Genomic DNA, 14695 nt, shown 5'->3' on the forward strand with positions numbered 1-14695 from the left:
TAGCATGTTACTGGGCCACTGACTGTTTAAAATGTTGATTTTAGTTGTGAAAGAAAAGGCAAGAGCCAGAATAACTTGTGGCTGATGAAATGCTCTGAGCATCTGACAGTTCCTTACCGAGAAGATTATCACTCTGCTGGAGCCAACTTCTCTAGACAGTCAGAATGGCTGGGTGATTTTTTTTTTTTCCCAAGCTCAAGAGGGTCACCAAGGTGACCTGTTGTGAAGACTGACAACAGCAAGTTGGCCTTGATGACAGATTGTCAGAGGATACTGGAAGAATCCTTCCATGATTGCATAGTAGAGCCGGCTGGGAAAGCGTGTTGGACTCCAGAGGGATTCCTTCGAAGGGAACAACTTGTAGTTTGTACAGTAGTTTGGATTTGAAAAATATGATGTAGATATCCTGGAACAGTTTTTTGATACATCTCATTTAAATCCATGTTCCTGATGAAAGAAATCATTTAAAAGTGGGGGGAGGTTTTTGCTCCACCGTGCTGCGCTCATCACAAATTAATGCAAGTAATTATGACTTAGAGCTTTGGGTGGCTACCCTATTTATTATTGCAAGGATATCTCAGGCTTTCTGTCCTTTAATCTGGATAGGAACCGCATAGATTGTTCCTTCCCGTGTGTATCACATACTCCCTCCGTTAAGCCCAAATGATTCGAGAAAATGTTTTTCCAGGTTCGGCATCAGCTCCAACTAATTTCTGCGGTGTCCTCATGTGAGTCTTAGCTTATTAGCGCAAAAGACTGACAGCTACTCTGACGACTGTGAAGTAAATCAGAATAGTTTGGGAATATTTATTTTCACACTCCTGCTTCTCTTTTCCTGTTGCACTGACATGACCTGACATTTGATGTGGCTGAGCATGTCTTTGGCTATAAAAATAAGGCATATTTCTTAAGGCTTGGATGAACTTATGTCACTCAAAATGCCAAATGAAAGAACTCCCACTTGAGGAATTTGTTTTACCATTTTTTGGCAGAAGTGAAAAATCAGCTGACACAAAAAGAACATTTTCAGTAGTTTTATTGAAAAATGCCTCTTCTGTTTTTTTTTGAGAAATAAATAAGAAAATAAGGCTGTGGGGAATTCACAACATATGTGCAGTTAAAACATGAGAACAGCAATTCTATGTCCCATAGTCTTGCATCCAAATCTAACTGCATTGATAGAACACAACTATATTCTGACTTACAAATTCTCAGTAAATTATACAACACAAACATGCAAATTACACATCTGGTAGCAGAAAAAAAAACATTTGATGAAAAAGTTTGCTGCATTGCAAGTCAGACAGTTATTTGGTTTTATAGGCCAAACAAGATGCAGAAGACCTTTGCGGGATAGAATTATGAGACCTTTTTAATCTCATGGAATTCCTACAACAGCTTTACATTGAATTAAAAGACCATCTGGTGGAAAACTTTCTGCATTTCTTTTACAAGATTAATGCATTCAACATTGGAATCAGAAAGAAAAAAAAAAGGAGCACTAAGCGTGATGAGTGACCTTTGTATTGCTAAGTTCTCATGTCAAAACAATATACGTTCAATATAGCTATGGGTATCAAACCCATATACATATGTTCTGAATAGCATTTTATCCTCATAAATGGATCATCAACGTTACGTAAATACTACACTCTAAGGACTCCTCGTGGTAGCTATGATGCTAGTGTCTCTGTATCGCCTTTTGGTAGCGATCGCTTTCTTCGCTGGTTTCGCGTGTAACCTGATGATTGTACTGTCTCAGCCGGGTCCACGGGTAAAGACGCTACCTCCGGTTCAGGCTGGTAGGTGTTGGCTATAGAAAATATGCGGCCAATTCAAAAAAAGTGCTACACAATTTCAAATGGTATTGCACGTAGTTTTGTTGTAAACTGCCCTATGATCACTTTTACACAAAGGAGTATTAGCCTCAAAAAAGAATAGAATACATATACTGAGAATAAAATTAAAATATTACAAGAAAAAAAATGGAATATGTGTGAAAAATGTTGCAAGTTATGAGAATGCATTAAAAGTCATTTTTTTGCAGGAATAAAGTTGTAAAATGGCAACCAAAATTTAATTGTTGAAGATAATGTCATTGAGAATGAAATACTCAATGTTTGGAACATCAACACCAATCAATAAATTAAAAACATCCAATGGGATGGGGGGGTTACTAATCAATAAGTATTTAATTATTTGATGCAATTAATCTCAAGAGGCCACTTTGGGTTAAAGTTTCTGTAACTTTCACTTAATATTACAACTTTATTCCTGTAAGAATAACACTTTTAATAATTTTCCCTTTTTCCTTCTCCTACTATGATGACTTTATTCTTAGCTCAAGTTCTTGCACAATAAAGCTTTAAAAAAACAACTGCGCTACACTAAACCGGCAAGAGAGCAACACTGAGCACCAATTTGTCCAACATACACACAAAATAAAAATATAATGGTTAAAAGTACAAACGGAACATGCTTCAGTCTGATCACTTTGTAAACAGAGGTTATTGCTGGTGTAAGTAAGTTAGCGGGGAGGGTTATAAGGCATAAGCTCAGTACAGACGTTAACTTGGATTTAGTGAAGTGTCCGTGGGATCATAAATCATTTACATAGCACAACATTAGTTTTATTTACAGTCTCACCTCTACACGTACACAATTATGAAATCCTCTTTGTTAGTAGTTGTGTTGGGTGGTGTTTGTACATGCTCCTTCCTTGGTAGGAATGCTCTGTCTCTGTTTTTGTGTTCCCAGCGGTTTTGCGGTTCAAGATGCAAACAGGCCAGCAGGTTGCCATCACGGTAGCTTATAGCTGTGAGATGATGTTAGTGCCAGTCCACTTCCATTCTGGGTTTTGGCGTTTTTTGTAATTGTTTGTTTTAATGTTCATTAGTCATGTCCATGGGGCTTATCCTTTAGTAAAGCCCTGGAACAAATAGGCAAAGGTCTCAGAAACAGGACTTGAAACTTTAAAGGAGCATAGTCGATTCTGAGAATTTACTATGCCCAACCTGTAAATATTCATATGGGGTGAGTTGGTCTTTGGAAAAAAGTTATCTTATTCTATGCAGAGAATCATACACTGCTAGCTCGAGTGATTTACATGCATGTTTTAAATAGAACATCAAACGAACGCAGGTGGTGGAGAGCAGTGAGTCCCAACTGACCGATCACTAAACACTTCCCAATGGGGATCATCCAACCCAGTTTTAAATTTATATATTACACATGGGGCTTGAGTAAGAGCGAAATGAAGGATTCCAAGTTGGCAATCAAGAAGATACAGTGAATTTAGTTTCCATGTGAGGAAGTCGATGTTTTTCTACCTTCGTCCAAAATCATTGAATGGACCCATTGTTCATAGAACCATGAGAACTCAAAAGTCAAATGCCCCTGAAGTTGTACAGTTTGGAATTTGAGCAAAATTTTAGAAAAAAATGCGATGATAATCGTACTGTAGAACACAGCATTGTCGTTATCCTTGAATTTAATATTAAAAATGTCACCTACAGTTGAATCTGAAATTGAGCTCATTTGGGGGTAGAGTTTAGTAAATGGTCAGTTTTCTCGCATTAATATTTTGTTTTCACTACCGCACATGCATGTTCCTAAATGTTATCATAGAAAGTAGAGCACTGGGCTGCGTGTAATTAGTGTGCTATGTCATGTAGTAGCATGCAGCAGCTTGACATTTTCAAGCTTTACCTGGATATCCTTGTCCGTTGTAAGGGATGCCAACACACTGAGAGGAGTCGCAGTATCCTTGGGGTCCTGGTGGTCCCCTCACCCCGGGATTACCATTACGACCTGGAGGGCCACGAGGGCCTGAAGAGCCAGTGGGACCCGGGGGACCCGTTCTTGACTCTCCTTGTGGTCCTGAAAACAGAAGAAAGAGAGCGAGAGTGTTTAGAAGGGGTACAAACTCAAAGCCTTTATGACCTCAATCATAAATATTGAGTGGAAACGGTTAACAGCCCTGTAATTTCACAATTCCAGTTACTCAATTATACAGCCCCCCCCCCCCACCGGCAAAAAAAAAAAGTGATGTAGAACTTTGTGGAGGTACTGGTTCTACCCAGCCCCCCCTTCCCAAGCTCCATCTGTCTAGACAGCGAGAACACAGCATGGAATTTTCCCCCTTGTGCTCTCTGCCTTAAGTGAACCCATGTGTTGTCAACCAAGTCACCAAAGAACGCTCATTGTACAACATTCTGATTCTCTCTTCTTTACGCACAAATACACATGTGCACACACGTACACTCATATTGGATTGAGTCATTTGAGTGGACTTCCTCCCACAGGTCTTTAGTTGTGTCTCACATCAGTCAGCATTTGGTTGAGTGAGGTCGGATTGAACAGAACACATGGTTTACAAATGTCCTCCTCTGACCGAAAGAAATTCTTAAGAGGTGATGAGCTATTTTTAAAATTCATGCTGGGATTACATTATTATATAGACACTGTAACTCTACGTGCAAGTAATCTAGAACTCTACAGAGACCATGACTGACATCTGGAACTGGTCAAAATGTATAGACAAGTAAAAATGTTAAATTCAAATGCAAGTTACGGAAAGTAATATTTCAGATGTGCACAATGTTTTGGAGAAGCACATATGTACATAAATCCTATAGAAGCGTTAAGGAATATCCTTTGTGGTTTTCCAAGATCATCCATTTTATGGTAAAAAATGTTCACTCTTCTGTGAATCCATTTTCATTTCACCAGTCCTTGTGTTCAAAAGGTCCATGAAAAAAAGAATGGAGCCACTGTGCCAGTAGGATTTTATGTAAACATAAAGTCGCACGACTAGTTGACCGGCAGTCTGAGATGATAAACAGAGAACCTACATGCTTATGTTCCTTGCCTCATAGGGCGGAAGATTTAACAATGAAGTCTGTTGTCAGACTAAAGAGGGAGGCAGAAAGGAGAGTCTTACCTGGTGGTCCAGTTGCACCTCTTTGTCCTCTGATACCTGTGCCTGGAGATCCTCTCTCTCCCTTCTCACCTGGCGTACCTATACACATAAGCAATAAGACTGAAATCAGTTTTGCACATTTGTAGAAATAAATACATCCTGAAATGATCTGGAATTAAACCCACACATGGAAAATAGTTGAACCATGTGCAGACTACACCAGGTTGTTATGTAATATACTCATAATTAGCATGACCTTAAACTCAACTTTTACAAAGCTAAGAAAAAAAAAACTCAAGTACCTCTTTCTCCTAGACCTCCAGGTAACCCGGGACCTCCTGGGAAGCCAGGTCGTCCGGTTTGTCCCGGCTCTCCACGGGTTCCCGGTTCGCCGGCCGGGCCAGGTGGACCCGGTGGCCCTGGATTGTTGCTACGGTAGCCAGAAGGAATCTGGTTGAGCATCTGGTCAATTCGACTCATCTGACCTGGAACAAATAACAACACATGTTTGAGTAGGATGATCAAAGTGAAAAACAATATGATGAAGAAATGTTTTGCTCACTGTTCACAAGCTGTTCGCAAACTTGTCTCGCAATGGAACGCATCATGTTTTGGGATGCAAAGTCTCCCTGGAAACACATGTTGGATTAAATCAATGTGACAGTGATGGTAGGAAATGACTGACACAATGAAAGTGTACATACCCGCTCGCCCTTTTCTCCTTTAATGCCAGCGGGTCCCTGTTAATGAGAGCAACATCAGATGTTAATAAATACATGCATTAAAAAGGTATCCTTTGGTGTGATGTGCCATGTCCAATGAATATTGGTATTACGTACTGGGCGTCCTGAGTCTCCTGATTTTCCTGGTTTTCCGGTAACTCCTGGTGCACCTGGAGTTCCAGGACTTCCCTGAAGAATGGACAAAGAAAATGGTGATGCATAATTAATAAAGGTTTATCTTTGATCGGAGCAGTATGAAACAGAGGTGGAGGACTAAAGGCATGACTTCAAATCAAATTTAAATCGGAAACTGTAAATTGAAAATCGAATCGGGGCTTGTATAAAAAAGATACATTTAGATCACACATTTTACTCCCACCTCCGGCATTAAATCCATTTCCTGTGAACTGTTGCATGAATTAATTTGAATTGGGATCCACTGTAACAAATCCATTAAAGGCCACATGTTGCCAAGGGCCCATGCAGAGATGGAAACAATCCCATGTCAAAACATCCTCTGCAAATAGCACTCTTGAGATAAACTGCATATATATACGTATTTATTTATCGTATATTGGCATGAAGCCTGTCCTCAGCAGCCCTCGACTAATTACATTCAGACATTGCCTTAACCACAACGGAAAAAAAATCTGAGCATGCATGCACCATCATTGTGGCAGCAGAAGCATGAAGAGACAACAAAGCTTGCGGACCAATTGGAATTTTAAGCACATTTAATGCAACACACACTTACCATTGGCCCTGGCGGGCCTCTGGGTCCAGATCCTCCGTCCTTTCCTGGTGGCCCCTGCATGGAAACAACATACAATGCATCAGTTCCATAACTGTATAATGCTTTCGGTATTTAGTTTGTTTTACTGAATTACATTTTGCCTAAATTAGCACCTAATATTATTGCTGACAAAAGTTCTGGAAAATGCTGTGTTATAGGTGGATGTTACATCCATTTGAGTGCACACTGAGTGGATTTGGAGGTATGCCTTACCCGCACTCCGCTTGGTCCAACAGGACCCAGAGGACCACGTGGTCCAGGAGAACCCTTGAAGAAGAAAGGAGACACAGTCAATCAATGTGCAATGATCAGGAACAACCTCTTCATGCAGTTAGCAAAATAGCTTTGCTTAAATGGACTATAACGCTCCAAAATCAGTTATTACGCCAGAGTCAACATACTAACGTCAGACTCAATGCAGTTGATACGTGATGTGCACAATAACATGCACAATATTGATTGTATAAACTGCAATCATCTTTTTACACACACTTTTTACAAAGTCAGTATTATTTTCTGTTAGAAGGCTGGGGAAAGAACGTGTTCCATTTCAGTTATTCTCATTTGGGTAACCTGAGTCCACACTTAATAATTTAACTGCATCGCTGGTCTACCGTTTGGCAATCATTGCGCCTCTTTCAGAATGTGGGTGTCCCTGAGGATGAAGGGTAATCCTCCCACTCCTGAGTGTGGTTTCCCTGATTGCAATGTCAACTGAATCCAGGCTACAGAAGCAGATATACTCTGTTACATCCGGTTCATAAACCACAAGAGGGGAGTGGGGGGCTTACTTGCAGGCCACCTAGACCCTGGTCTCCACGATCTCCCTTTGGTCCAGGGCGACCCTGAATATGGAAGAGAAAAATACATATTTTTACTTTGGTATGGCAAACAGTGATGGTTGTAGATTTTCACCTGTTCAAGAATTTCCCCATATGGTTCTCATTGCTGTATTCAGCACTGATAATAAAGGTTATATAACTCGGTGGTGTTCATAAACTTACAGGTGATCCAGGTAGAGACAGTCCGTTGGGACCTTGAGGACCTGGGGGTCCCATTGGGCCGACAAGTCCCGAGTCACCACGTGGTCCCACTGAACCCTGCCGAGACATACAACACAACACAATAGCTTTAAAAAAGACAACTTTGATCAGATGTTGAATATGAAAATAGAAAATAGACTTCATCAGTTTGTGGTTAAAAAGTTAAGACCCTCTAATGGCTAAATAGGGAAATTCAGATGTTGCTCCTTTTGTTCGTGTGATTAACGATATTGTTGGAGTCACTGCTTCTGGAAAATCTGGGAGTTATCATTGGCATTTGTCGAATTGAAAACAAAACGTTACAAGATGTTAAAAAGGAACCAAGGATTCACTCACAGGTTTGCCCGGGTCGCCTCGATCTCCTCGTGGTCCCTTAGATCCCGGGCCGCCCTAGAGAGGTAAGCAATCAAAAGACAAAGTGTGAGTGCAACTACAGGAGCAGATTCCAATAGCCCTAAAATGCACAGCCATACAAAAATAAATTCCTTGCACGAGATGAGTGGGGGCAGTCGTTTTTCCAATAGGCATTTGTCTTTTGACGTTACTCTCGAAACCCACATTTCATTGCATGTGACTGGCCTCATTGCTCAGCTGCTCAGAGGAAAAGAAAATATCTCCTAAAGCGAGGGACATCCTCAGACGTCTGGAGATCAAACTGTATTGCAGGCATATGTCAAGCTGCTCTTTATAGTCGCACCATCATAAGAATCTATGGCATTGTCATCATTGTCATAACATGTTTGACATATGAGAAAAGTATTTTATCAGCATTAGAGATGAAGACAGGTCGGAGGAAAACGGGATGTGCAGTAGCTTTACCGAAGGACCGGGAGGACCCTGGGGGCCGATGCTATCTTGCGTGCATGTGCAGGAGTGGGGGAGGGCCGGGCAAGTTGCCTCATCTCGCTGGAAACAAAACAGAAAAAGGATTAAATGAGCGAAACTTCATGTGTAGATAAGACCAGCAATTAGCGGTAAAAAAAATACAAAGTAGGCCATCAAGATTAGTCAGAGAACTTGTGCTTCAAAAACCTCACAATCAATGGAAATTAGGCAATTATAATTGGAAAAACGTGTATGTACATTCTTGGTGTTCGCAAAACAAATGCATGTGCCAATTCTGATTGCAGAACAATCATTTCATATTGGTGTCAAATTTTCTTTTTATTCCATCAGAACTACAATCCATGAAGAGGCCTTTCGTCCTCCATGGATGCACTTCAGAGTTCCAACCACTGAATGATTGCTGTTATTGAACACCCCTGTTTTTTTAAATGAAACCTACCGTGGCTGGCAGATCGCAGCATTTGTCTCGGCTGATCCAACTCAAGCTGCAGATAATATCGAACATCTGGAGCTGGAACTAAACAGAGGTAGACAAAAACATTGAATGGTGTTAAAAATGACTTTCATACATGATGACAATGCACAGTGTTAAAACCACACAGAGAAATACTGCACAATGAGCACTTTTTTTTTTACCGTGCATAGCCACACATGGAATTCTTTCAAAGAATTCCTTTTTATTCATTGTTCACTGAAGTTGTGAAAAGAAATGAGATGCTCTTGCACATGTGGTTTCTGGAAGTCTTGTTTCACTTACTGTTGCAGACTGCCTCCTTCCCGCGCGGACCATCTTGCCAAGCACTTCGGTTCCCTCCAATGTGATGTTGCTGGCCTCCTTGATGGGCTTCTCCGCCACCTCTTGGCAGTCCAAATTGAGCTTGACTTTCTCCGGGGAGATGGTGATGTGGAGCTGTAGGATGAAGATGATGGACAGGTGGCACGGTTATTCAAAATATTATTGTCCTCTTTTCTACCTTTACAGCTGCCAAACGTGAAGGTATGCTATTATTCGATAATGCGTAGGGCTTTCGAAAATATGGCTTTGACATTTACTTTTGGATTTGTCTGGGGTCTGACCGACCTTTTAAGCACAAAGGAAATGAGGAATTAAGGAAAAGTGCAGCCTTACGGATAAGAACAACCTCACTGAACCCTTTTTTTGTATTCAACTTTTAAAGACGTTCATACTTCAGTCCACACAACAGTTTCTTTCAGGAAACTGCTTGGAATTTCCAAAACTGCTCTGATTACCCACTCCAATATTACCATCCAGCGGTTCCTGATTCGGAACGTAAATCCTGTTTGATGCCTTTGCTGATGAATGGACCATAATATAAAACAGTTGACAGCAGCCTGCAGTGGTAAAACTGCAGACAGAGTTTTGTATAACAATACAGAATGACTTAAGTGTCAGACTGTGTTCGGAGAGCCCTGCTTGGCATTATGAAACTATATCATTTGTGGCATACCGAGCTTTCATTTCACCAGAGCGCATTTTCCCCTTGCCAGCGATTCGGAAGGCTCTCTTTATTTTACAATAAGCATGTCACTATTCCTTTATACAAAATCTTAACAACCACAGACTTGACCAAAGGTCTTGGAAACTAATCTCTCATTAGTTGCTGGGTCTTGGGTGTACTATACCATGACACTTTTATCTTGAGGAGGATCTTGTCTGAGCCAAAATACAAGTAAATCTGTTCTTCTAGCTATACCACTGACATATAGAGACAGGAAGAACAATTAAATGCTCTTCCATTAGAGGGCAGATGACACAGTAAACCAATGTATCACCAGAAAAAGTCATGATTTAAACATTTCATACTACGCTTGTACATTTGTCAGTGAAGTCAGACAGAAACAACATTATTTCAGTACTCATACATTTTTGTTTGGTGGTGTGCCAAAGGATTAGGATTGGCTTGTTATAAAACAATGCTCGAGAGAATGACAACTGCAGTAGAAAAAAAAAAAGGTTTTACTCCAGTGAAATGTTACCAAAGGCAAATTTCAAACTAATCTTTGACTGTTTTACAGTGAGATGAACTGAAAAGAGCAATTTTGGGTCAACAAGACCATCTCCTACCCCTCAAAAGTGGGAGTCAGGGAGTTCCCAAGAGGGGTAGTGTGTCTCGGATGCAAAATTCATTTTTGAGAGCTTTCCCACATGCTCAGCTCGCGGTAGACCACGACCTCTCAAGCCCGGGTTGCTCTTTATTTACAAGTTTGAAGACGAAAGCCAAATGCAAGCACTTTATGACCAAGTGCTGTGGACTTGAACCACATAGAATGACTCTTCAAACATTACAAAAATTAAAAAGCCAGAAAGGATTCGGTGTAAGGGGAAAAAGGGGGTATTGTGCTCCTTACCAAAATAAAATTCAGACTCGATACTCGGTATCTTTCCTTTTCCTAAGGCAGTACTTCAAAGCTCGAGTTTTTTTTTTTTTTTACAGAATTACTGCCCTACCTGCATACTGTAACTGTGTTTTTTGTACTTCTTAAAAAAAAAAAAAAAAATCTATGAAACCTAATCCTGTTATGTGGTTGCTGGATTCAAACAATGTTTTAGTTATGTTATTTTTGAAATTTATTACTGCGATTAGTAATGTTTATACTTTCCATTACAGGGACAGTTATATTATTGTGAGAGTTAAAGTTAGATTTATAGTATTGGTTCAAAGTGAACTTCAGAGAAAGTGAACTTCAGATCTAAAGTTTCATTGGCAAAAGCAGAAGTCTGTGGTCAACATTCAACCATGATGGTAATTTTTTTTTTTTTTTGCTTTTATAAATGTCAAAGAATATTGTTTGAGACCTGATGGATTATTTTGGGGTTGGAACATTTGAACAGTCCCTACATTTAGGAAGCTATCAGCACTTCAGCTAAAATCTTGAAGCAGAGGAGACCATGAGTGAAGGGGAAATATGTTTGACGAAAATGGCAGTCCCTGCTGTGTTGTGATGTTGCTGGGAAAGTAAGACTGTAGGGAAAGTGATTGTCAAGTGGAGCCTTAATTGGTCAATAATATGTTACCAAAACTGATCAATAATAAATCTTTGTGAAAAAAATGACAAATTGACAAAATTTTGCCAGAAGATGTTTCAGCCTGACCGCCTGATTCTGTAACTATAGTGGACAAAGTGACAGGAAACCACATCAACACAGTCTGCCAAAGCATGAAGCAACAGCACCCCGTCAGTACTCCAGTAAATAATAGGCTAGGTAGACCGCTGTGCCACAAGCTAGCCACCCAGTGTACATTCGGAATACAGTCGCCACCATGGTCACACTCTGAGGGCTCACACATATAAATTATGCTGTCGAACAAGAGCCACAGTGATGTCATGAAATCATCAGCAAACATTTTCCAGGATCTCATTCATTCATGAAATCCCCCCAAATTATTTTTGCGGTTCCCAGATAACATCGAGATTCCAATTTTATGAGTATTCATATTTGTTAGGATGAAAACGAAATACAATGCACAATTGGAACATTTCCTCAGTCTAAAAACTTGGTCTCAAATCATACTTTCAAGGAAAAAGTGTTTTGTTTGGCTTATTTGCTGTGAGTATGCTTTCATTATGCTATCAATGATTGGAAGTCAAAACACTGAACAGAAAGTATGACGATATGAAGAAAAAAATCTGTTATCACCAAAACTCATCAAAGTAGCTCACTCCACATTATTTTTCTTTTTGCGCTTATTTAACAACACAACTTGCCAAAATTACTATTGAATAACTCAATACATATCCTCAGAGTATTATCAAGACTTATTCTATTTCCATTATTTTTTGAAGGAAAGATTGATTCAAAATCTGATTGTGTTACAAGGGTCCACTCAATTGAGATTATTCAGGCATGGTTGAATATTGCCATTGGATAGGTACTTTATTTGATCAGTCTTCTTAGGGGACCTACATATTAGTCTTTGAAGAAAAAAAAGTAAAAGCAAGTGGCCTTGAAACGACTATTTTTCCCTGCTGTGTGGGATAAGTCATCAGTAAGAAAATATACTATGTTTCATTGTTGTGATCCTAACAGCCTGCTGAGTTAAAACAAAACAGTGGATGTTTTACATTCGCTGCTGCTTTGACTTGGATTTGATACAATCTGATTTCAGTCATCCCAAGAGACGATACACAAGCAAGTGGGCCTAATGTAGTGGCAAATGTTCTGAAGACAAAGGTTTCGTAAAAGGAAAATAATGGCTCCGTAGGCGGTTAGTTCAAGCGATGGCTTGTTTTGACAGATTGTTAGAGGACAGACTTCTCTTAACGACTCCTCTAATAAGCAAAGTTTAATTGTTAGTAGAATGGCCTAGAAGATGACGACATCAAGCCAGCTGCAATCATTTTAAATTGAAATAGTAGTGTGGAGAGCTTTGTTTATCAAGTACCTACATGCACCATGACTAATTCACATTCAATCCAAATCCAATAGAAAACAAAGCAATCCAGCCTCCCGTGTGCAGCGTTGATTGGTTTGGAAATCATTCAACAACTTGCAGAATAGCTGGTTTTCATGTGGTTATTGGATTGATGAAGTTGAAGAATTCCTTTTGTATTTATAAACGCCAAAGCTCATTCATCAAGTAAGTAATTGAATGCTAAAATACCACTTGGACATAATACCTCAGTTGTATGAATGATTTGGAAATAGTTTTTTGGGGGAAAGGCATGAGCTTGGCTGGTGCGCTTTCATAACTAAACAATAGATCCGAAAGTTGAGCTAAAATATTTTCGATGATTTAAATTGTGACACAATGAAGACTGATAGTCAATAAGGACCACGACAGCTCTTCCCAACGAGCATGGGACAGTGTGTTTACCTTGTGGAAACTGCCATGGAAAATGCGCTTCACTTGTTCCTCATTAAATATGGCTCTCTGGACCTCTCCTCGGGTGTCCTTGTTGTAGAACGTGATTGTTTTGCTTGAAGCTGGAAAGAGAGGAGGCTTTGATGAAGGCTATGATGAAGCGACACGCAAAGCACAGACTGTTCTATAGGTAACACATGGGGGTAGATGGACGGATGAGGGGGATAACAAGAAGGTTAAAGGGGATTTAGTCCATGCTCCTAATCATTTGCATGCACTTACCACATGTGCAGTTGAAAAATAAATGCCCATCTTAGAAGGAAACCCCATCCTAAATTAGCGTAGAAGACTACCGACAGTTCTGCACATTTCCAATTACCGGTTTCCATCCATAATTAATTAGCTATGTCCGAGTTTGATATGCTACAGCGTTTACAGCACTAAATGACTAGAGGAGACTTACGATTGATGGTGAGGCCAACCTCCGGATTGTTGTTTTTGTCGGAAATCTGCCAAATATCAAAAGGATCTGAAGGTGTGTCGGGTAGAAGTCGGAAGAGGAGGACGATGGTGTAGGATGGGGAAAGACCATCTGGATGGATCTCCCTGTTGATTGGTGTAAACAAATGGTATCATTATTAACCCAAAGTAGACACAGTCAAGCAATTGAACAAATGTTGTCAACTTGCTAAAGAGTGAACTAACAAAAATGTTATAGTCTGTCCCAAAGCCATTAAAAGCTAAATTATTACCAGTTACCCCTCTGGGTGTGCAAAAATGACTCACATGAAAGGATTTTCCATCCTCTCTTCCTGACTACATTGTCAACTGTTTCCATTCCACTCACTACTTGAGAAGTTCAGTAGTTGCAAACACACCACTTGCGGATGCATAAAAGGACAAAACTTTTCGCCCAAGGGTGAGTTGTGTCATTAAAACAGAAGAGAACAGGACAGGAAGAAAATGTCCTCCAGGTGATATCACTTGGGCTTCTATTCTCAACATATTGCTGATGGTTCACTTGAGTAGTCTCTTTGACGGCGGAAATTGAGTATCATTATCAATAATGACAGGGGGTTGGACATGAAGTTACTTTGTTGATTTTACATGCAGTCGGGGCTTTGCACCAGTTCTTACTTGGTAGGCTGGTTTATGTAGGCATCCTTATGCAGCCTGTAGGCAATGTAGCTGTTGAATGAGCCCGGCTCCATGGACACACCATTCATTCCAGCGAACGTGCGGTCTGTGATGTTAAAAGCCTCAAGCATCCTGAATCCTGAAAATTGGCAGAGAACAGTCATGTCAAGGAGTGAAAGCTAGTACAAGACAAGCTAGTCATATTTGCAAGGTGTGTAAGGATCACTCAGTGTGCGTGATGCTTACCAGGTGTGGTGTATCCATCCAAGTAGATCAGAGGGCAAGCTAAAGCAAAAAACAGAAAAGCGATGAAGGATTCGAACATACTGTTAGGGTTGAAATAATGCTTCTCATGTGTCCAGACAATAGGTTTAAAGAGATTGAAAGGACACAATATTGTCTCTGTC

The 14695-nt window shown here is 40.2% G+C and overlaps 1 protein-coding gene across 4 annotated transcripts in view; it reads right to left on the reverse strand.

The window, feature by feature from the left end:
* Positions 1-1019: 1019 nt before the first annotated feature.
* LOC147045479 (collagen alpha-1(XII) chain-like) overlaps positions 1020-14695 on the reverse strand; it is a 49574-nt gene continuing 35898 nt past the window's right edge. For 3 of the 4 annotated variants that reach the window (XM_085931644.1, XM_085931642.1, XM_085931646.1), the window contains 19 exons: positions 14535-14573; positions 14289-14427; positions 13615-13757; positions 13164-13273; positions 9083-9235; positions 8765-8842; positions 8299-8385; positions 7816-7869; positions 7441-7536; positions 7228-7281; positions 6650-6703; positions 6398-6451; positions 5761-5832; positions 5626-5661; positions 5484-5550; positions 5224-5406; positions 4943-5020; positions 3709-3879; positions 1020-1813 (listed from right to left, as the gene is read on the reverse strand). In XM_085931644.1, coding sequence (XP_085787770.1) covers positions 1674-1813; positions 3709-3879; positions 4943-5020; positions 5224-5406; positions 5484-5550; positions 5626-5661; positions 5761-5832; positions 6398-6451; positions 6650-6703; positions 7228-7281; positions 7441-7536; positions 7816-7869; positions 8299-8385; positions 8765-8842; positions 9083-9235; positions 13164-13273; positions 13615-13757; positions 14289-14427; positions 14535-14573 — 1808 coding nt within the window. In that variant the 3' untranslated portion in view covers positions 1020-1673. Of the gene's footprint in view, positions 2930-3708; positions 3880-4942; positions 5021-5223; positions 5407-5483; positions 5551-5625; positions 5662-5760; positions 5833-6397; positions 6452-6649; positions 6704-7227; positions 7282-7440; positions 7537-7815; positions 7870-8298; positions 8386-8764; positions 8843-9082; positions 9236-13163; positions 13274-13614; positions 13758-14288; positions 14428-14534; positions 14574-14695 lie in introns of all 4 variants that reach the window. The other variant, XM_085931645.1, reaches the window with a different exon arrangement.

The sequence above is a fragment of the Syngnathus leptorhynchus genome, chromosome 15, assembly GCF_054491065.1.
Source record: "Syngnathus leptorhynchus isolate UIUO chromosome 15, UIUO_Slep, whole genome shotgun sequence".
Taxonomy (NCBI): Eukaryota; Metazoa; Chordata; class Actinopteri; order Syngnathiformes; family Syngnathidae; genus Syngnathus; species Syngnathus leptorhynchus.